Source organism: Epinephelus fuscoguttatus, linkage group LG11 (assembly GCF_011397635.1).
Source record: "Epinephelus fuscoguttatus linkage group LG11, E.fuscoguttatus.final_Chr_v1".
In the NCBI taxonomy this organism is placed as follows: domain Eukaryota; kingdom Metazoa; phylum Chordata; class Actinopteri; order Perciformes; family Serranidae; genus Epinephelus; species Epinephelus fuscoguttatus.
The window spans coordinates 21,805,786-21,830,380 of NC_064762.1; the positions used below are offsets into that span (position 1 = coordinate 21,805,786).

At 38.8% G+C, this 24,595-nt stretch overlaps 1 protein-coding gene across 1 annotated transcript; it reads left to right on the plus strand.

Annotated features, from left to right (window-relative positions):
* The first annotated feature begins 1,438 nt into the window (after positions 1-1,438).
* Positions 1,439-11,663, plus strand: slc35f6 (solute carrier family 35 member F6). The gene is made up of 6 exons (XM_049589940.1): positions 1,439-1,665; positions 5,138-5,210; positions 7,684-7,855; positions 8,176-8,391; positions 8,496-8,606; positions 10,161-11,663. Exons 1-6 carry the CDS (start codon positions 1,589-1,591, stop codon positions 10,646-10,648), a joined length of 1,137 nt encoding a protein of 378 aa, XP_049445897.1. The 5' UTR covers positions 1,439-1,588; the 3' UTR covers positions 10,649-11,663.
* Positions 11,664-24,595: the final 12,932 nt, after the last annotated feature.

Below are 24,595 nucleotides of genomic sequence, written 5' to 3' on the forward strand. Positions count from 1 at the left end.
TTGATGTGTTGCTCTGATGACATGTACAGTACATGTCATCAGAGTAACATAGGAGTACTTGATGTGTTTGAACATCCGAAGTTTTTAAATTATTTTACTTGGCAATTTGTGATTTTAGAATAGAAATATGGCAGAGAACTATAACTTAAGTGACACTTAAGGTAGTCTCCAGAGGTTTAGGTGGTTTACTTGCTTATGTACCAAAAAGTGTCTCAAATCACCTGACTTCACCCTAATCTAGTAATAATATATGTGTATGTTTATGAAATAGGCCATCCTGCAAAATTAGTAGGCCTACTTTTACTTTTTACTGCTTCAAGCATATTTGAATGCTAATGTGTTTTCATGTCTTTTATTCACAGGACAGTGACTTTTTTTTAAGTGAAGGATCTGAGTACTTCTTCCACCACTGTTTTTTTATTCCACAAAACAGGAAATAAGCCTGGATTTATTGATGTTACAAGTTTGTAAGAATTGATTTTAAATAAGTATGTAAAATTTAATCATTAAAAATAATTATAGAATATTCAATTACTTTGTACTTAAAGTAAAATTATGAATGCATGTATTTTGTTCATAGGACAGTGTTTTTAAACTATGGTTTATTTAAGTAAAAGGTCTTATTTAAGTAAAAGGTCTGAGTACTTCTTCCACCACTGTTTTACATACGATTACATTTTTACATCAGTTATTTCTTTATTTCTTTATTTTATTTTCTATCTCTGTCTTATTTTTATCTATTTTATTTTATTTATTTATTTATTTATTTATTTATTTATTTATTTCAAAAAACAGGAAAGAAGCCTGGATTTTTCCGATTTTATATGTTTATAAAAATTGGTGTAATAAAAAAAAAATAAATTAAATAAAAATAAAGTATGTAAAATTTGGTAATTAAAAGTAGATTCATTATAAAATATTCAGTTAATTTGTACTTAAAATAAAATTATGAATGCATGTTTTTTATTCATAGGACAGTGTTTTTAAACTTTGGTATTGCTACTTTTATTCAAGTAAAAGTCTGAGTACTTCTTCCAACACTGTTTTTTTTTTTATATATACAATTGCATTTTACATTATTTATTTTCTATTTTTATTTTATTTTATTTTTATTTTTATTTTTATTTTTTTATTTTTTTTAAACGGAAAAGAAGCCTGGATTTTCTGATTGTACACGTTTGTAAGAATTGGTAAAAAATAAATAAAAGAATAAAAATAAACTATGTAAAATTTGGTGATAGATTAAGTATGAAGTATCAAATTACTCGTTTATTCATTCATTTCACTCACTCATTCATTAATTTTTCATCTTCTTTGTTGTAAATAAATCCTCAGTCATCACTTTGGTTTTCCCCTTAGTCATCACCCATGACTTCCTTTAGCCTGCTTTATTCCGTCATTTCCGACAGGCCGTGAAGGCAGCGTGCAGGTTGCGCAGCGGTCAGCTGACTCTGAGCTGTCATGTGGCGTTTACAGGCAGAGGAGATCCCACGGAGAAGTGGGTGAACAACAACCTGGGTCTCTTCACACTGAAAACACCTCGGTGGTGGTCTGTACCCGGTTTGTTTGTCGCGTCCCCACGTCCAGCATGGCGTGGACCAAATATCAGCTGTTCCTCGCGGGACTTATGCTAACGACTGGCTCCCTCAACACATTATCGGCAAAGTGAGTGACGTTAACAGTTACATTTGATTTTGTGTTGTCATGTGCTCATCGTTAAACTTCACTGTAGGAGAAGTGGCTGGGAAAACAGAGCTGGACCAGTGTTTTAATACAACATATGAATGGCTGTTAGCAGCTGTGGCTAATTCTTTAGCTAACTGATCGAGCTAGCTTGTTTATTACGTGTTTGTTTCATAGTATTAGCATGTTACCTTATAGTGCAGCGGGTAAACAACAAGTTAACATTGTTAGCACTTTAGCATTACCAACGGCTAATATAAACATCCTTATCAAGCTGCAGTCTGATGGTGGAGCACCAAGAGGCTAATGTGTGTGTGTGTGTGTGTGTGTGTGTGTGTGTGTGTGTGTGTGTGAGGAAACATGTCAGTGTTACTGGTAGACGTGATAACTCAGGTATTGATTAGGCTTCTTGTCAGAGGGTAAGTAACAGTCAATAGTTTAGCTTTTCTTGTGGGTCACAGGTAAATACAGTGTTTGGCATGAAATATACCTCATCATATACTAGTCCAAACTAGTCCAAAACCCAGATATATTAGATTTAAAACATAGAAAAGCAGCAGATCCTCACATCTGAGAAGCATGAAGTAGTGAATATACAGCATTTTCCTTTGATAAATGACAATTAATCATGAAAAGTGCTGACAATTAGTGTTGACTGACAAATCTATTTTCCCTAACAATTATTTAAATCCTGAAATTAGTCCATATATATTTTAGGGGTGCAGCAAAAAACTGTGCAGGGCCGTCCCTAGACTTTCTGGGGCCCCCCTTATTGTAGCATGTTGACGAGGCACTGGACCAGCTTGTGTGTTGTAAATGTCAGTGTAAGCACTCATAATGTGTGTTTTTAAGTAGAAAATATATTACCACCTAACTAGGGGTCGGCAACTTTTACTATCATAACAGCCATTTTTGGCCCAAAAAATCTGTCTGGAAAATATATTAGAACATAATAATATCGGTAGAACAGCCTTTTAAGTCAAATTTCACCTATCAGTCAGTATGTTTACATGTAGCTTGAGATTGGCTTAGTGCGATTGAAACTGGACTTTTAAATGCGTGTAAACAGCTTAGTCCGACTGAAATTGGAGTATCCGATGCTTGACAAGCACACCTAGATAATTCGATTGAAAATCAAACTATTGCTGCATGTATCCACTTAGTCTGACTGGAATCGGACTCGGCGTTCTGCACATGCACCACTTTTTCTTTCGCGGGCTTTCACCCGGAAGAAGAAGGAGATGACGTAGCAGCAGTGCCGTAACTCCCGGAAAAACAAACAAACAAACAAAAACCATGGCAACAGAGAAGCAGAAGACACACTTCTGGACGGATGAGGAAACTACATCCATGCTCCATGCACATCTTCATTCATCGTTAGCTTTGTCTTCAGGTCAACCGGAACTAGTTCAATACACACTTCATTAAAAAGGACGCAGCGCTGCCTATCGAGGCAGAGTCAGACGTACTTAGTCAGAAATTCGATTTTCTTGTCTGCATGTATACGCAGACAAGACGAGAAGTCCGACTTGACTGATTAGCTGAGCTAGCTTAGCTTAGCTTAGCTTAGCTCAACTACTGCGTGCATGTAAACGTACTGAATGTTACTAATAGAGCTAAATGAGCATTCATTAATGTGTTTTAGCACAAGGTGGCTGTTCTGTAGTGGGCTATTTATGATTATTTGGTACCTTAAACTTCACAATTTCCACATTAAATTCTCAAATTTTCCACTGAGACTTTTCCCTTTTTGGATTCACAATCTACAGCTCGCCTAGCTAAGAAGAAGTTGAAGAATGTAAGAATCACTTAAGGCCTGCAACAATAAATGAAAATTAAAATGTTTGGAAAAAAAAAATAATGATTGTCATTCCCATATATTTTTCTGTCAAAGCCACAGGGAGCCACTGGAGAGGGGCTAAAGCACCCCTGCTCTTAACCTTTCAGTTATTGTTTTTTAACCTCAGAATCCAGGAAGTGTTTGTTTCATAGGGAACATCATACTGTTTACTCAGCTTACGTAAACTGTCCATCTTGTCTGTATCTCAGTTCATTGTTTTGTTAGTATCCGTGGGCATAAAATGGCTCAAAATGTTGTCTGCTTTTGTTTTAGTAAGGTACATTTTTATTTTGTTAATTTTTATTGTTCATTAAAAAAATCTTTGTCTGAGTCGGGGGCCCTAAGCAACTGCTTTTATTGTTTAATGGGTTGGCCCAGCCCTGCAGCTATGCTCAGAGTATGTTTTTAATAAATTGATTTATCCTTTGGTGTTTTAAAACATAAAAAAAGTGAAAACTACTCCTTTAATGTCTTTAAATTACTTGTCTTGATCAACCAACTTCCCAAAACCCCAAAGATTACATGTTTTATTCATGATATATCCTCTTGATAAATGATTTATCACACTAATAAATTCAAGTCCTCTCTCATTATTATCACAGTAGGAATAGGTTTGCAATTTTAGTGGAACAAGAAGTTCAGCTTTTTTTTAAAAAAACTTCCCCAATAATCTGTGATGTCAGCTCCTGCCTTTCAAACACACACTGCTCTGTGGGCTTTGTCAGCTAAAACCAAAACTGTTACATGAATCACGGCTTGAGTGCTAATGTGTCAGACAAAGTGAGCTGTGTCATGCTCAGAGAAGAACATCAGCAACTAGCAGGTAGAGTTTCACTACAGTCACCTGACACCGGTCTCGTCACAGCGCTGCCTCACTGGTTTTAAAGCCCTGCAGCTGAGATCAGTTATAGCACGTAGGCTGATAGTTTTGGCGTTTCCTGTCTTACAAACATCCACCGTATAAAGATATTTAAACACAGTGGCCAATAATGAATAAGAATAGCTGCAACAGATTTGGGTTCAGCTCTGGTTTTCCCTGTTGTATTGATGAGCTCAGAAGTCGTTGCGTTTGAAGAAAGTGCTGTGTCATCACCTTCAAGGACCACATTCCCTTGTCTTGCATTTTGAAGCAGACGCTCACATGCTTGTCATGCCTCTTCTGACTGTCTGACTATAAAAGTCGGACTTGAGTACTCACTGACCTCACGAGTGACATGCAACTTCATCAAATCCTTTTGTCTGACTGTACAGTATTTTTATGGTGTGGTGTAAAAAATGTACTTGCAGTACAAACTCTTCTTTTCAGATAGTGCAAAATGCACTTTACAATTTCCCTCAGTCTCAGTCACCACAACATATTCAGTTTACTATGATCTATACGACAGAGAAAAGCAAGGAATCGTCACATTTGAGAAGCTGTGACCAGCAAAAGTTAAACTAACTTTTAAAAATAGCTAAAACAATGCATCAGTTATCAAAATAATTGCTGATTAATCCACGAATCATTTCAGGTCTAGCTGTGTGGCGAACCCTTGTGTCATTTTGGTGTCTTCTCTGTACGTTTGGTTGTGTAAAATATCCATAATAAAATTGTAACAACTTCCTGTTTGACAGATGGGCTGACACATTCCAAGCAAAGGGTTGCCATGATGACGGTGATCATCGCTTTAATCATCCATTTGTACAGGTACAGTAACACACTTCAGGTGACAGCTTTCACACTTTACGACGCTGGATAAAGACGGCTGTGGTATTGATTAGGGTTACAGCAATAGACTGGTTTCAAGGTATACCGTGATATAAAAGTTGACGGTTATCATGTGGTGTACATTTGCTCATCTTACTATATAATGATAAAACTCTGTGTGTGTGTGTGTGTGTGTGTGTGTGTGTGTGTGTGTGTCTGTTCCACGTTTTTCTCCTCACTGACTTGGTCAATCCATGTATAATTTGGCACAGTGGTAGAGGGTCATGGGAGGATGGCATATGTCGTAGAGACATGAAACTTTGCACAGAGATGCCACATTTTGAATTTTTTGAAAAACACTTCAAATCGATCTCTTCCTAGGAAGTTTGACCGATCTGCATGAAACTCAGTGAACATAATCTAGGGACCAATATCTAAAGTTCCCGCTTCTATAAGGCAATGAATATTGCGGAGGGCGTGGCTCATCACATAAAGGTGTATAACATCTCAAGGGTTTCACCGATCACCACGCAACTTTGTAGGCATATGACCACACATAATCTGAGGGGACCCCTCCATTACTGACCCCATCAAACACAATGGGGGCACTAGAGAGCTCATTTCTTATCTAGGGTAACCGCCATATCGACTTTTACTAAACTTGGTAGATATGTAGAACAGGACGCCTCAAGGTGACTGGAGAAATTTAACTCTAATTGGTAACTGGGTGGAGCTATAACAACAGAAAAATGCTTAAAAATGGCTAAAATGCGACCGATGGCTGTGGCTTTTCCTAATTTTTGGTATGACTAAGTCATGGTATCGTATGCTGTACATAATCATGGAAACTGTCAGTGTGTCATTCTGTCAGTCATTCATTCTGTCTGTCCCACGTTTTTCTTCTCTATAGGTAGAAGGTGGCAAAGCTACCAATGGGTATGGACTAGTCTACAATACTGGAGGAAATGGTTTCAAGTTTGAGTTATAGTAATACAACATTTGTTAAACCAGAAATAACCCTTCCATTTTTATTCCTTTAAAGGTCATTCTGATTAATAATAATATGTGTTTTCTGAGACAGTTATCACACTGTGACAAACTCATACAGTTGCAACCCTAATATCGATCCTCAACTGTCTCGTGGTACTGACCAAAATGTGTCTGTAGCCCAATTATCATATAATACTGTAGTACTGGAAACTGGCTAATTGTTTCAGTTTTATTTACATAAAACCTTAATAAAGCTTGTATTATTTGGCTGTGGCTCAAGAGGTTCAGCGGGTCGTACTTTTTGGGAAAAGACACAGAACCCCAGATTGGTGAATGTGACGTGTGGTATTTAAGCGCTTCATGTGGATGGAACACTAGAGAGGTGGGGTTGAAAGGTTTCAAGTTTTGAAAATGTTTAAATTATATCCGGCCTTGCACTTTTAAAGGCATACAATGCAGGAGTTTCCTAATACAATATATAGGCTCACACAGAAGTAACCTCTCGCAGTCATCACTCATGACCGATTAGCAGTGTGTGGTGGTGTCTGTATCTGCAGAGCACCTGCCCTCTGCCTGTATCTTCTTATTTTCCTGATGTCAACCTTTGGGTAGTGGTGTGTAGCCCCCAGCCATCAGGACTTTATAAAAATGTAGCAACAACCTCTCTCTTCGTCTCCCTCCTCTGCTCTGTTGATGCAATCTGAACGTGATTGTGTATCTGTTTGATCGAGGGCAAGGTTGATCCACTAATGCACACAGAGCAGAAAAGTCAAGCAGACGGGATGAAGCGTGTGCTTCAGGTGAATTGACACAAATCCAGAGATGCAGAATCGTCTTTCTGGGCTGTGAGGGTGTGTTTATTTGTTCTTTAGAACATAACCTCCACAAAACAATCTGAAAGTGCCGTTTCATTTCTCTGATTCACTGCTTTGTTCTCGTTAACGCAGCTTCCTCTCTTCATTCACTCTACATGTAGCTCACTTGACCACCGCTGCCCTTTCAGTCCCGTTGAGCCGAGGAGGGGCCAAGTCTGAATGTTGCGCTCTTTTTCGAACAAGGTTTTTCCGCTTGATGTTTTGCTTCGTTATATTTGCTTCTTTTTATTTTGTGGCGGTGTGTCCATGATTTTTGTAGCTTCCTCTTGGATGCAATCTGCTTACAGTCTGACACATGGTCGCTACCTTTTTGTAACATCCTGACTTCACTCACTTTCTGTTCCAAGGAACATCCCGACCACAGCAAAAGTCTCTACTGATAAATACACTGCCACACACTTGTAGTGGTTCATAAGAGACAATAAAAAGGACTTACTGTTGTATGAGTCTATACATTGTTTTACAGCATAGTGTACCTTTAATTAAGAGCAAACTTTATTCAGGTTCTGCTGATGTAACTGTAACTGTTTCCTCTGTTGCTGTTTAAAAAACTGAACAATAATTTGTGTTCCCGCTCTGTGTCTATCCTCCCCACTCCCCCCGTCCAGGCAGTGGGGATGTTCCTGGGCGAGTTCAGCTGTATCGCGGTCTTCTACATCCTACTCTGCCATGACAAACGTAGACCCGAACCCCAGATGAACCCGGGCCAGAGCTTCAACCCTCTCCTCTTCTTCCCCCCGGCCATGTGTGACATGCTGGCCACCTCCATCATGTATGTCGGTACGTGACCTTTAGCCGCCTTTATCTGCTACGTGTTCAGAAAACTGTTTTTGTTTAAAGTGCGCGCATGTTGATTTTTATTCCCAAACTCCTCTGTATTGACGTAAGTCCCATCTGACAGACAGGATAGATTATGTTGTGTTTAAAGGAACCTTTCGTCAGGAAGAGAGATAAAAGAGACAAAGATAATGTTGTTTTCCTCAGCATCACTTGTTTGTGTTATGTTGCCACTGCCTTTAACCTTTATTGAGCTGTGTGAGTTGTTTGTTTATTTGTCTTTCTAGTTGATAGATTTTAAAAGATGACCTCATGTTTTGCAGCTCTCAACATGACCAGCGCCTCCAGCTTCCAGATGCTGCGTGGAGCCGTCATCATCTTCACCGGTCTGCTTTCAGTGGCGTTCCTGGGGCGACGCCTGGTGCTGAGTCAGTGGCTCGGCATCCTCACCACCATCCTGGGTCTGGTGATAGTGGGCCTCGCCGACTTCTTCAACGGGACCAAAGACGAACAGCACAAACTCAGTGATGTCATCACAGGTGAGGCGGATGTTGGATTGGAGTAGTGTTGCAAACAAAGTGAAGCTGTTATGTGGTGAAATAAAAAAGCAGTGAATTAAACACTACTCTCCTCTGTCCTGCAGGCGACCTCCTCATCATCATGGCTCAGGTTATAGTTTCAGTGCAGATGGTCCTGGAGGAAAAGTTTGTCTACAGACATGACGTCCATCCTCTTCGGGCTGTTGGTACTGAAGGTACGGCTGTGCTTCATCTGCGGTTACATGTGACGTGTTTTGACCTTAAACTGTGGTATTGATCTGGAACCTCTCGCGGTGGCTCTGGGACAGAGACAGAGAAGTACACAAGCAGAACAAACCAATGTTCTGAACATTTAACTGGAACTACCCCCATTTTTGAATTTGAACATGTTATTCCTATGGTCCAAGACAGTCCAAAAATATTAGGAAACATGAACAGCTCCCTCCGAAATTCCAAAAACTGGAGTGCTCAAACTTAAATCTGTGATGTCATGAAGTCTGTAACTGTTCCATAGACAATGAATTAACATGTTATAGCAACCAGAGTTGTCTTGTTTGCACTCTGATTTAGGATTTCCCAAACTTTTCTTCTTGCTGCACCTCGTCTTTTCTGATCCAGAGTGACAAAAGCCACATATTGAGAAATGAAGACATGATCCCTTTGATATTTTCCAGTGTTGCTGTTTGTGTCACGCTTAAATTGTTGTCACAGCAGTTTCATGTGGCGACTCTTTGATGATCAGCTAAGAGTTCCATCTGTGTCTGATGTAGAAGACGAAGAGAAAATGTACCTGGTACCATGAAAATGAGTCAGGTTGAGCAGAGCCATACTATGCAGCGGAAACACACTGAGAGCACCCAGGGAAGTGTCCTCAATATATGGGCTGTGACTCAGTATTCGGCTGTGTTTGATAATCACAGCTGTGCTGGTATTCAGTACAGCAGCACGACCTCGATTGTGATAGGACTTTTAAACAATCCTACAAACATCATTTATTAGTTAATAGTAATAAACGACAACAGTTGTGATTTCCTGATGATTTTTCGGCTTCGCCAGCACAAAAAGTTCTGCAGCTGGACTGTTGCTAGGCAACAAATAACCATTCATGTGCACTAGCTTGTTGCATCGTCTGACATTTATCTGTGTGTGTGTTTCCATTTCTTGTGCAACCAGTGAAATAAGAATCTGTTGACTGTCACTCTGGTGGCATGGGTGGATTCAGATGAGTTAACAGCTTGACCAGACAGCACTGTTACGACATCAGATACATATGAGCATAGCTGAAGGTCTGCAGAGTATCCAGGCTTCTTTACTTCTCTTCATCGTCCTCTGACGATCATTCATGATTTATTTTAAGTGTTATTTGTCAAAATATGTTCCTCTATGTGGTGATACTTCTGTTACGATGAGCCTTAATGTAGACTAATTACGGTTAACGTAATCAACAGTGTAGAACACCTGTAAGTGATTGATACATGCATAGATAAAAGTCTGTCGTGTTGTCCAATCCCATTTCTTGGTTGTAATTATCTGTTTATAATTGGGTATTAAAAGAAAAAGTGAATAGTTCCAAGTTCAATTTTGAATTGTGACATATACTCCATAGATAATCTGTCAAATATCTGCAGAATAAAGCAAATAAGTAATAAGCTGTTTAAATGTGACAGATATTCTATGAACTGTCTGTAGGTGGATTATCTATATTAAGTGTTACCAAAGTTCGTGAACCACTCTTACAAGTCATAGTAAATTCTGCTCTCTATGTCCAGGTTTCTTCGGGTTTGTCGTCCTGTCGCTGCTTCTCATCCCGATGTATTTCATCTATGTCGGCGACTTCGGCCAGAACCCTCGGAACGTCCTCGAGGACGCCCTGGATGCCTTCTGTCAGATCGGGCACCAGCCTCTCATCCTGCTGGCTCTGCTGGGCAACACAGTCAGCATCGCCTTCTTCAACTTCGCCGGGATCAGCGTCACCAAAGAGATGAGCGCCACCACCCGCATGGTGCTGGACAGCCTGCGTACGCTCGTCATCTGGGCGGTGAGCCTGGCCCTGGGGTGGGAGAAATTTCAAGGCCTGCAGGTGCTGGGCTTCCTGGTCCTGCTGGTGGGCACAGGGCTCTACAATGGACTGCACCGCCCCCTGCTGGCCAGGATACCGTGCTGCGCTGGGATGGTGACGACAGAGGAGGAGGACAGCGTGGGAGAGAGAGAGAGACTGCTGAATAACGGCAGGGTGCAGGCCGGCGACGACAACTAGAACTTGAATGTCTCAGTGTACTGGACTTTGATGTATGCTGTCAGCGATAGTCTCTTTTTAAATGTTTCTCGTTCACTCAGATTTTAACTGACCTCACGATGTTGTAATATGTGGGAGTGTGTAAGCTCTTTGGAAGGAGAAGTTTGGCATTTTGTGAAAAAAATTGGGAAAAATCAATCTTCTAATTTAACTCTGTGCAGGAAAACAAATAAGTTCCTGATTTGTTCCAACACACAGAGAGTAGAGAGCTCAGCCTGAAGCAGCTTTTATATTAAAATATGGCTTTTTAAAGTTAGAAATGGACACATATGTCCTGAAACAAAACAAAAATAATGTGAAGACAGTGTCAACATCTCCTCCTCTTACATATTTTTTATTTTTAAACAAAAAAAACTTGAACTGTCATTTTTTTTTAGTGCTAAATCACTAAATCACAGGTTCATGAAAATTACTGTCACACACGATGAAAATGTCCTTTTAAAGTTTTATTCAGATTTATTTTAGAATTTCCTTTTGCTGGATCAGTGTCACATTTTTTATGATGATGTTTTAAGAATGGGTTTTAATTTTTGTAAATGTTGCTGACTGCTGTATGACGGTGCCAAAGTGTTTCCGCTGGATGCCAACACAAACGGATGTTACAGAAGTTCAACACTTCCTTTGTAATCAGACTGCAGTGTTGTTTTCTTAATCTCAGTTTAGCAAACACAGACTGGAACGTGTGCAGGAAAGCAGTTTTAAAGAAGGCGTTTGTATGTTTGCTCTTTAAGACTTAAATTTGTGTTGATTTATTTGTGCAGAGCTCCTGCACAATTTTGATGTGCACTTATCGTAAATCCTGTTTCACCTCTATTCAAAGGTGTTGGCTGTAAGGTACACTAAGAAAAGGGAACTGTCGTGGAATCACACTTGTTGAATGATGTAACTGTAATGGCATTTTTACTCAGTGTGATGTAATCAGTTACATTACATTAGAGATTTTTTTTTTAAATACACTTCTGAAACAACCCACAAAGTCTTCAAACATGTCTGTGCTGCTTCATTACATCCGTACAATATTGTTTTCGTGCATTAATGGATTAGTTGATTGACAACAACAGTTTTAACAATCGACTAGCTTTTTCCAGTTTCTCAAATGTTAAGATGTGCTGCTTTATCTCAAGAACACCTTCAGGGGATTTCTTCAGATTTGGCACAAACGTCCACTCGGCCTCAAGAATGAACTGATTAGAGGTTGGTAGTGAAAGGTCACTGGGACCTTACATCTGTCTCATTCTTGTGAATGGAATTCCTGTAGGAGGCCTGTCGGGAATTTCCTCAAATTTGGCACAAACATCCACTTGTACTCAAGGAAGAGCTGGTTAGATTTTGATGGTCAAAAATCAAGGTCAATGTGACCTCACAAAACACATTTTTGGCCATATATCAAGAATTCACGTGCTAATTATGACAAAATTTCCCAGAAACGTCCAATGGGATAAAATTATGAAGGGATGACACAACATATATTGAAAAGATTGAAGGTCAACTTCACTGTGACATCACAACGTTCTGTAAATACACTTGTGTGGCTGTTTTTCAACGCCATGATTCTGGAACAGAACAATAATAATAATCTTTATTTATAAAGTGCTTTTCAAAACAGAGTTACAAAGTGCTTTACATGAAAATAATTAAAACATATTTGGTACTACTTCCTACTTTGAGACTTCACAACATGAGAGGGAGGGAGAGGACTGTCTATAATTCAGGGCTCACATTTACTGTGTTGTACACTGAGTGAAGGAATCACTGAACACTGAGCGTTCTCTTGCAGCGAAAGGATCTGAGACAGCCTCAGGCTCAGTCACCTGGTTGTTCATATTGTAGGTTTTACCAGACAGTGTAAACAACACAAGGTGGTGAGATATTTCCAAAAAAGTCAATCATTTTCGATGGGCACTGCGCTACTATCTGTTAAATATACTTAACCTTTAACAGCTGTGTGTGCTCCCTGCTGCTGTCCCTTTTCCCTCCATTGCAAATCTGCCCAGGTGTGCTGCATTACCTAACGAGGTGCAGTGCACCTGGCATGGAGGAGGTGCTTAAGAGCAGAGCAGAGAGGCCTCTGGTGTGGGGACTGCTGGTCCTGCTGCCTCTCAGCCTGGGAGTTTTGTTGTCTTGTTTGCTTGTTTTACTTCTTATTAACTCCCATGGATTTCAGTGTTTTAAAGGTGTTTATGTGGTTATTGTTGGAGTTTTGTTCGCCCCATAGGGTCACCTAAGGGTGTGGCACATGTTGCAAAGCACTGTGCTACTGTCTGTTAGATTTACATAACCTTTAACTTAAAATAACACCAATTTCTTCAATGGGTCCTGAGCAATACAATCCTGTTGTGTTGTTCACAACCAATTCATTGAAAAAAACTAATCTTTTCTGCCGCTTATCTAATTTTTCCTCGCTGCCTCACTGGCTCTGGTGAGCTGAAAATCCAAAGTTGTTCTAACAATCAGACGTTCAGCAGCAGAAAACACACACTCAGCTCAGTGAGCAGCCAGTTAGGGTCCAGTGTCACCAGTCCCAACACCAGCAGCTGACACCTGCCTTCACTTCCTGAGTCAAACCAACTTCCTCCCTAAAGGCCGGCCCTGTGCTTTAATGGAGGTCAAGGGTTAAACACAGGGATCCCCTGAGATCTGTGCACATGACCCCGCTCAGCTGCAGGAGCAGGGAGAGGGAAGATGTGTTAATTGACTGAATGCGCATGAACACGCTGATTGAGAGGTGAATGTCATGACATATCAATTATAATGAGTTACAAGTGATTCTATGGTGCCCTGCAAAGTGTTTCACACCTTGGTGTTCATCCTGTTTTACTGCATTATAACCTGGAATTTAAATGGAGTTTATTTTGTGATGGACTGACACAAAATAATCAAAACTGGTGAAGAGAAATGAAAAAAAAGTTGTTTTAAAAATGTCAACAAAAAATAATAATACTGAAAGGCGTGTGCATATGTATTCAGCCCGACCCTAAATGAGACCTGTTGTTAACATTTACCTTCAGAAGTCTCATAATTTGTTAAAGAATTAGTGATTGTAATGCAACAAAATAAGAAAAACTGCCAAGGGGGTTGAATTCTTTATCAAGGCACTGTAGACTTTAAAAGAAAATTACAAATTATCAGGGGTTTTTTTTGCCTTTTGAGAGGCAGGTGTGAGGAGTGTCCTCATGACAGACACATCTATACAAGGTTTAAATCATTTTTTCCAAAAAAAATGGCTTCGTACAATGTGAACTCCAGTCCATCCATGACACAAAATTGTTAATGTAAAGTCTACAACAAACAATAACAAAGAGTTATATTAAAATGACATAAAAAAAAACTTACATTTATAATTAAGGGTAAATATTCTACTTTTGATGAAATATGGGGATGTTTCATGGCGTTTCTAGAGGGGGAGAAGGCTACAGAAATCTACTTGTCTTAATCTCTTGAGTGAAACATAGTTATGTGCATTTTCTTTCCTTTAAACTGTCAGTACTTGTATGGGTAGCATTTCTGATTATATATTTTGAGCCTAAAGTACTCATCATATTGCCCTGTCGTGGCAATTGTTATTAAGATGACGCCATACTGTGAGTGTTCTGTTTCAAACCCTACTTTTTTGTGGTTGTTCTTCTTTATATAATATTTGAAGTATAATAAAAATCCAATAAGCACACTTGTTAAAAAAATACAATTAAGTTGAGTGAGCGAATTGGGGTTTGCAGCTCATATATTTAATAGGTTACATGGTTGAATTGGTTGAAGTATTGTATTTTATTCTATTGTTTTTGTTGCTAGGTTACCCTGCTTTATGTTTTCAGTACAAAGTTGACACAAACACACTAAAAATGATTCCTGGGGTCATTTGATAATGCTTAAGATAAGTAAGTTTTTCAGCAAAAATAAAATTACCTTTGTTTCATGAACAAGTTTTAGTCAGTTGACAACCTGTTTGGTTTTTTTTTTGTTTTTACATTTTTTAGTAGAATGAAATTAAAATAAATAACTTTTATCTAACTTTTACACAACTTTTGGATTGATATTTAGTTGGTTCAACCTAAGTAAGTTTTTCAAGTCTAAGCAAATCATGTCAGTTGTACTAAACTAATTAAATTTGTCAGATTACAAAAGACACACACAGTAAACCCCTACATGACCAGTAGATGGCAGCATTTTGCCACAGACTGACGCGCAGCTCCTCACTGTGTGTGGCTGCTCCTGGTTATGGGCTGCTACCTCGTCAATGTACTGAGGCACAGAGACATTACATTATGTTGTCTACAGTAACATTAAGGCCATAAAGCAGAGTGACTCCATTATAAATACAGGCTATATGGAGAGAGATATTTAAATGGCTGTAAATGCGTTTCATTGTTAGTGATGCACAACCCTCTGGAAGCTGAATGTCTGCACACTTACATATCTTCAACGACGCAAAGAAATATGCAGAGGCCATGTTTTGGAGGATTTATTATCTGTATAATCCTACAGGAGCATTGCAAGTCTAAAATATGAGTGTAACAGCACAGTATTACATAGACTACCATCTCTTTCTTTTAGAAACAGTTTGATTTTATTTTGTCAATCTTGCTGAACAAAGCAGCACAGATGTGAAGCAAATTCCGTTTTAGGGGAATTTCTGGTGCAGCTCCACAGATGGATCATGATCTACAGCCTGTGACACAAAATAGATGGGGATGAGATTTTTTTTTTTTTTTTTTAAATAAAAGACGCTCCTGGGACAGCGTGGAAAATCCAGTAGCAGTATTGTGGACAAATTTGTGTCCTCCCCTGAGACATAAAGGGCCCAGAGCAGAAAATAAGCCTGTGAGATAGATAGATAGATAGATAGATGCACAATAATAGTGTTACTCTGAATATCATCTCCAGATTGTTACATAACCTCTGTGGTGGTTTCAAACAGATGAAACCTGCAGACCTGCTGCTGCTGTTTAAGTTTCTCTGCCGCTGATGAATCGTATTTTTCCACGGCTGCGGACTGATTTGGCCGAGATGTGAGCCATTAAAGCTGCAGGGTGAGACGCTCTGCTCTGCATCAAACTGCTGGCAATATACAGCCCGGTGACCTGAATGCATCATCTGAACACATTTCTGTTCCTATGCGATGTTATTGCACATTTCTGCAGGTTTTTGCCACTTACATTTAATGCAAAAGTGTTTGATGTTATCTGCTTTGATTTTCTTTTGTTGAATGGCTGCAAACTTGATGCAAAAATGGAACAATGCATGCACATTTAAAACTCATCTGATGTGACTGACTTTATATTTTGGTGTGTTTCTTGCAGAGGTGCCTGCCCCTGGTGGCAGCTCTGCAGCAGCAGCAGCAGCAGCAGCACAAGGCCCTAATGGTTTGTTATGATGACCTTTTGTGTTTCCATTAGTCTCGCTGCAGCATCCAGCCCGCAGCGCTGCTTACAGTCCGTGATTTAACCGTGTGTACATGTGCACACCGGAGCTGCAGAGGATCCGTGAACCCGCCGCACACGAGGCGACTTTAATCTGTCGGTAAGGAAAACACGTGGCTTTGCTCAAAGGCACTGAGTCACCGTCGTATTTAAAAGCTTCCATTAAAGCAGCTCCTTTGGGGTGTTTACAGCAGAGGGCAGGGTTAGGGTGAGTGTGATTAGTCTAGCACTCCAGTGTCCAGCTAATGACCACTTAATGTTTTAAACTGTGACTGTGCAGGCGAAAACACGCCGCCACATATGGAGACACAGGGCAGCCATTCACTGCCATCATCTGAGGGCTCGTTTTAATACGACGACCTGCAGCACCGGACCTTATTATGGAGAGGAGGGGAAGGAAATGCGGGTTATAGCACAGACTTGCAGTCAGTATTTCAGGATAATGTTAATGCACAATTTTATATTACTGTATTGATGCATTATTGTCTCCTTCACTTTAATGTTGCAGGTGGTAAAGCTGGAGCTCATTTTAATGACTTTCTATAGCTACTGCTGGGCAGCTTGTGAATATTGTGTGTATTATTTATCTGAATCTGCAAAGTAACTAAGGTTATCTGATAAATGCAGTGCAGGAAAACCAATATTTGCCCCTGAATTGTAGAGTTGAAGTGTAAAGCAACATAGGATGGTGATACTCAAGTACAAATACCTTAATGTTGTATTTAAGTACAGTATTTTAGTGAATGTACTTTCCACCACTGGTTATTACATATACAGAAATACAGAAGTGACCAATGAGAGTTTACAGATCCACACAGAGTCAGTCAGTGTCACCTTTATTTCAGAGTGTGAGTCAGAATCAGATTTACTGGCCAAGTATTTGTACACGTGCAAATAATTTGACTTCATTTATTTATTTAATCTTAACTTTAATTTTGATTTTATTTATTTTTATTTTATTTTTAATTCTTTGTTTTTTTTTATTATTATTATTTATTTTTATTTTTTTGCATTGCTCTCGATGTACTTCTACACATTAACAGACATAACATCTAAGAACAAGTTAAAGGTAAAGCATAATCAGGACTTCTGTGTGCACAATTATGCAAAAGAATGCTGGTGTTGATATATATAAATATATACATAAAAAAGCACCATTGACCAACAATAAATTCAAACTAAAAAGCAGAGAGGAATGAAACAAGTAACCAACCACACAACACCAGTCAATCCAGATAATTTCAATAAACATCGACACCTATTAAAATTTGAACATTGTAGAATTTATTCTTAAAGAAACCCAATGTGATGAACTCCAGGCTGTAAGGACTGAGAGCATATAATTTGGGTCTTTTTTTGTCTCCCTGTGGTCACATTTGTGCATTTTGAAGGTCAATATTTGCTGATTATGTTTTTCTCTTTGGGGCAGCTGCTGCAGTCACTCAGCATGGAGGGCAGACAGAAACAAAAGCTTTGAGGCAGTGTGAGTGCAAACACAATTTAAAGGTACTTTACTTGAGAGTTTCCATTTCATGCCACTTTATACTTCTACTCCATCACATTACAGAGGGAACTATTGTATTTTTTTTTCACTGTTGTACTATTTTTTGACTTCTTCACATTTATTTGCAGCTTTAGTTACTTTTCACAGATGATTTTTGCACTGAAAACACATATAAGCTTGTAAAATGCAACACATTCTTAAAGATTTAACCAGTGGTTTAGTTTTTTTGGCTTGTAACCTCTTGGTTGTCACAGACATTTTGCCTTTAAACTGTTTAGTATAAATAACCGTCTAAGGCCCATGACATGAAATCATCCAATATTTAACACTTTAACATAAAAAGAGCAAAGACTGGGAAAAAAAAGTCCAAATAATGAATACAAATTTGGCAGATTTGTAGTAGATTTTTGTACTGCACAACCCCCCAGTTTTATTTTGTGACTGCTAGAAGGGGTCTGACCCCCAGGATGGGAACCACCGGACTAAACAAGTTCAAACTAGCTCCACCTCGACCAGCTGCTGCAGTTGAATGCTATTTGAATGTAATCTTAATATCAGTACTTATACTTTTGCTACTTTAAATACCTGATTATACTTCTGTACTTTCAGTAGGATTGTGATTTTATCATCATACAGTCTCATTCAGAAAACAAAAGTCAGCCTGTGTGTTCATCTCTCCACTTAAAGTCAGTGGCAGATAAACTCAAAACTGGCACTGGATCATGACCATTTGCTGATTTGCATCTTTATAGTGGTATGTTTAGCGTATGATGTTATTTATTTATTTATTTATTTATCTTTTTGTGTTTCTTATTACTACGTCAGGTGGAATGTTGATTCGTCTATGTACTGTGTTGTATGTTGTATTTCTACAGCGGCAGTATGGATGTAGGGCCCGGGACAAATTTCCCACTTGATCTTGACCTTGATTTTGACCTTGATGTACAACATATTATTATCAGTTGATTTATTTTTTTTAAATTATTCAATACATATTTTGTTTAGTTGTAGAATTACTAGTAATTTGTTCTGATCAAAATGAAAACTAATAGTAACAATAATAACTTGTACTAGTTGTAGTAGTAATGATAATAATATTAATAATAAGCTGAGAGCGTTTAGTCACTGGGGGGAGCTGCTTGTACATTTACTGCCTTCACATCCTTATTAATGTTTTATGTAATATCTGTGGGAACACTCATATTCTGCCCCACGACAGTCTCAACCTGATGACAAGGTAAAAATATGTATTTAATACGTAATATTTAAGCTATAAACGTAAGAGAGAAAAGAGATTTTTGAGCATGTGTACTTTACTTGAGTATTATATAATGATTTATCCCTCTATTTTGATGATTTTACACAAATATGTGTCTAATTCACTTGTATATTCCAGTTGTATATTCCAGGGTATATGTTGTGTATAGCTTTTTAAATGTCACATACAGGTCCTGGTTTATTTATTTTTTAGCATTTGTTTCATCCGAGTAGATCTTTATGTGTTTTTAAGCCTGTTTCTGTGCTGCTGAAACATAAAAATATCCCATCAGGGCAAGTTTTATATGTTTTTATCGCTTTTATATGACCCACAAAAACATTATTTCAGCTTAAACCTAAATTGTGATGCATTATTACATCTTAAAATAAGAGAATAGACATATAAAGTGGTTTAAATTAACTCCACCTCGACCAACTATAGCTGTAAAATGCTGCTTAAATATTAATGTGACAGTAATGTTGATTGAATACTAAAATATACAATAATATGAGATTCAAAGGGGCCATTTCCTGCATTATGATTGCTCATATGTTTGATATTTGTTGTACATTTTGCAGTTTGAAAGCAGGACTTTTACTTTAAATGGAGTATTTTACTTTGTGGTGTTGCTACTTTTACATAAATAGAAGACCTGAGGACTTCTTCTCTGCTTAATCTGAACAAAGGTTAAACATAAAGGAACATAAAGGAAAAGCATAAAGGCAGTCATGCTTCATACAAACACACTGTAGAGCAGGACAGATGACATCACACAGCCGCTGTCAGCCTCTAACCTTTGGCCTCAAACATGCAAATTAAAAATCATTTGAGTTCACCTCCACCTCCGAGAGAGTTCAGTGTTTATTGGATGTATTCAGGATCACATAAACGGGGACGGTCTTGTTTTGACTTTAATACACATCCCTCCGTTCTTTTTTTCCTCCTCCTCTCTGGAGCCGATGGCAGGGTGCCATACAGAAGGCTGTGTACAATGGCCCAGGTCCCATTAAATCTGCGAAAGTTCCTTCCTGAGGCAAACATTGCCAGAAATAGTAATCTTGGCTTGGAGCTGGAGCCTTCCAGAGGAGGAGCAATAATTCTCAGTGTAATAATGGAAATCATTTAATTCTGTCCCGCGGCCTGTGATCCAGCAGAGCTACAGTGCGAGGTGCTCATTCAGTCTTCCTCCGCCTGATAAGGCTTCCTGAAAAACACACAGCGAGCAATCAGGCGACAACAATGGACGCTTTAAACTTAAGGTAGTCGGCGGTGCACAGCAGCACGGCTTTGTTTTCACCTACAGTGGGCGTGTGACTCAGGGAGGCTTTGACTTTTCATTTTCATGCTATTTGTTTAAGCTGTGTTGCAGTGAGGGCAGTGTGTGGAGTCGAGCTGCTGTCTCCTCTTAGCTCATCAGACTAGTAATCTGTCAGCAGTGTGTTTTAGCTGGAAGGGGAATTTTTCATTCACTTAAACCTTTATTTAAGCCTCGAAATCAGTGAGGTTGCCCTCATTTGCAGTGATGTTGAGATACAGACACAACACACAGGGTTAAATAAATCAATAGAGGACAACACACTGAGTGTAAAGTGCTTTGAGATCATCATTTTGACTTGCCATGGGGTGGTGAGAGTCAATCTGGAGGCTGTGTTGCAGATAATCCCATGTGTTCGGTGCACAAAAACTGACGGCAGCTTTTCCAAGTTCAGAATAAACCTGTGGGATCTGAAGCGTAAGAGTTAGCAGAGTGAGTTTAGTAGGCATCAGTCATTTTTATCATGTTTTAAAGGGGCGGTGAAGCTGTTAGTCATAATGGAAAATGCTAATCACATGTTTTTCACAACAAATACCTTCACAAATGTGCGTCAGCGTTGAATAAGCGCTATATTTTTAGAGACTGTAGCAGTGGTTTAAAGGCAAAAGTCAATTTCAGCAATGTAAAAATACTCCTTTACATATTATGACTTATTATCAGCAAAATGTATTTATGTAAAAGAAGTTGTTCTGCAAAAAATGTCCCACAGTTTGTCATACACGACATTATTGGATTGTTAAAATAGCTTGTTTGGGTGGAGAGACTTTAAAGTGCTTTATATAGACATGTGCGTAGTTTAGTCTAGTGATAGAGGAAGGAAGAGGGCAGGACAATATGATATGAGACATGATATCCTCTTGGATTTTGGATATTGTTATATTGTAGGTGTTCAGGTTTTAAAGGCTGCGTTACAGTTAAACAATGTAATCTTCTGAACTTAGACTGCTCTAGCTGTTTATTAGTCGCCTCTATATCCACATTACTGATGATTATTTAGCAAAAATATGAATATTTTGTGAAAGCATCAACAGTCAACCCGACAATATCATCATAAATATCATGATATTTGATTTTCTCCAAAGGTAGGAAAGAAGGAAAAACATTGCACTTGTTTCTAATCTTTGCTTTTCTGCAAAATATTGGATATTTTTACGTCTTTTGGCCCGAAACTGTTATTTAAATAAGTGCACACCAGACATGTGGTGTGGAAATGTGCCGTGGTTTCATCTTTAACAATCCAACTCATATGTTTGTCATGCTTTTTATATAAAATCCCAATCGTAGTGTTTTCCTCTGACATGTAGAAGAAGCATCAAATGGAAATACTCACGCAAAGTATCATGGAACTGCCATGAAGTACAAAACTTGAGTATCTGTAGGCTTCTTTCCACCACTGGATTATAATGCAGGACTATGAGGTGACAAGGACAATATTCTGTTTCCAAACTACTTCAGAAAGATAGAAAGACAATCACACTTTGTATTTAGTTTTTTGTTTTTAGGGTTTTACGACTGTGAGATTTCTATTGTTGCACACAGATTCAAGCCTGCAGCACTCGCAGTCCCTTAACCAGAGACAGGAGTCGCTGGCACTGGCAGTAATCCCACCTGCCGTCATTTATACAGCTCCGCAGAGGACCGGCTTGGAAAAGGGAAATAAAGGTGAATAATGGTATCCAGCAGGGCTCTGGCTGAAAAAGTCATATTTCAGTTTTTACAGGTGATTTGTAGATCAAATGTGTGCTTTTTTTTCTCCCTCCACATATTCAGTTTTCAGTCCTGACCGTCTACAGTGAGCTATTCTGCACTGATATGAAACTAACGTGCGTTTAAAGCAGCAATTTGTGCTGCAGGTTAATGTTTATGTGCCAGCTCTCTCCTCTGAAGAGCATGCATAAAAATGAAGTGGTGAGTGCATTAAACACACACGTGATTTAAAAACAAGGAGACGGTCGTTACTATTGAGGGGGAATTTAATAACAGTAAAACAATAACTTAGAAGATAATCAGACTGCAGGATTATTCCTTATGTCTGGTGCAAACTCTCTGAAGTCACTTGTACAGATTTGGATGTTTACAGAGGAGTCCCTGTTACTGTGCCCTGAAAAAGAAATCTGTGCGAGCTCTGCAGACACTTTAACTTCTGTGTGAGTGTGAGTGTGTGTGGGCAGGCAGACACTGAAGCTAAATGTAAAGATGTTTCTGCACAGTAGAAAATGTGCAGGGAGTTTTAGGAAATTATGACAGTTATGCTCCTTTGATGCTTGGCAGTAATTATAATATATATATTTACTTATATCCATCGATGAATTTAAAGGCATAATACAGAAAATGGTGACAGAGACAGGTGCTTGTTGTTCTTGAGAGGCCGCTATGTTTGAATAGTTGTTTTATTGTGGATCTTTTTGTATTATATGTTGTATTTGAGGCATTTTAAATGTGTTTTGACTGGCTGCTACCTCAGCCAGGTCTCTCTTGTAAAAGAGATTTTCAATCTCAGTGGGACTCCTGGTTGAATAAAGGTTAAATTAATACAAATAAAATAAATAATATTGAAGGAGGCAAATTATATTAGAAATAAATATAAAGAAAAAAACTACTATGCTATGACAGACAGCCACACACCGCTGTCTGAAATAATCATTAGCAAATGCCATCATTAACATAAATAAACATAACAAATTGCCATTATTATTACTACTAGTTCTAGTGTTATGGTGCACTGCAGTTGTGCATGTGATTTGTCCAAGTAGTGTTGCCGTACCCCAGCAGGAGCTGTTTCTTGACTGCTGTGGGAAGGTGCAATCAATGTCAAACTCTGCACTGTGTTTATTTTAGTACTTTCAAATGTATTAAAAAGTGTAATACTAGAATGTAATGTTATGTAGGCTACATCACAATCGAGTTTTTGTAAAGTCTTAGTATGTCATATAAAAAATTATTAAAATCTCAGAGCATAGCATGCCATAAATAGCCATTAAAATATCATTTTAAAATGTCAGTGTGTCCCCTTTTCTGTGCAGTCCTCAGTCATATGCTGGTTCCCTAAAGTGGCAGTCATTCTCGAAACTTTGAGACCCATGATCGAAGATTTTTTTTGTTTCAAATTGCTTTAAAATTCTCTGTTTAGCTGTTTAGTTGCTAAAAATGTCTCCCCACCCGAGACCCCACTCCTCTGGAGGGTTGGGTTGCAGAAGGCATAGATTGAAAATGGCCCCCCCTCAATGTTCCATACATGATTACGGCCCTGCTCGGATGTCTTTTTTTCCCCCTCCTATAATTCAAGTTTTTATTGGTTTGAAAGCCTCCGTACATGCCCTACATATTTTATTTTCCAGCCATACAAGAATACAAGGCACATATTTTTTTATATCATGGAGGTGGACTCCAGTACATAAAGAAAAATTAACAAATGAGTCCAGAAAGAAAGAGAAGAAAATAAACTAACAAACAAAAACATGTCGCACACATATGTCCTCATACATCACTCTACAGGGTCACATGATCACAGAGCAGGTTATAATTATGTAGCCCTGTCCTCCATTTTGATATGAGTCCAGGAGACACTCCTTTCTCCTGATCACCATTTATTCTACTGAGCAGACATTCATAAGATGCTGTTTCCACCATGCATCAACCCACTCCTCTGTAGTGTCTTAGAATATCTTGACAGACAGTTATCAGCGCCACAGTAATGACAGAAAATGCGCACTTGGATACGTTTGGTCCCTCAGGAAAGACAACTTTAAACCAAACAAACAACTTCAAATTTCTAAACTATATTCCCATATACAGGAAAGCTCCTATGTCAGTTTTGCATCTCCAGCAGCTATTGTTATTTAATAACTTAATGCTCTGATGTCATAAAATCCTAGTAGACGTCAGTGGCACGAGTTTTACGCACGGCTTTCTTACCACCATTTACTGATGATAATAAGTCAGGAATTAAATTTCCAAAACAGTAATACAAGCAGCTAATGCTTTCACACTACAGCAGCGACAGAGCCTGTAGTGTAAGTGCCTGGTCCGAGGCCTGTGTGTGTGTGTGTGTGTGTGTGTGTGTGTGTGTGTGTGTGTGTGTGTGTGTGTGTGTGTGTGTGTGTGTTTTTTAATGCTTCCCACTGAGAAGCTCATCAGCACCTGAAATAACTCGAGGCGTGCTGCGTCTGCTACATCCTCTTCCCTGGATTGTTTTGACTGCATGATGGAGGGCAAACGTTAAAATCCTCTATTTCTAAATTTAACCCGGAAAAGTGTCACTCGAAAACAGCATGATAGGAGGCAGTCAGGGTCATCGGCGCTTCCGGCCGCATGAATCAAGACTAAATGAATGCGGGGCTTCAGAAGCCATTGTTTCAACACATGCGGGAGAAACATGCGATCGGGGAGGGAGGGAGGAGGGGGACACTATCAA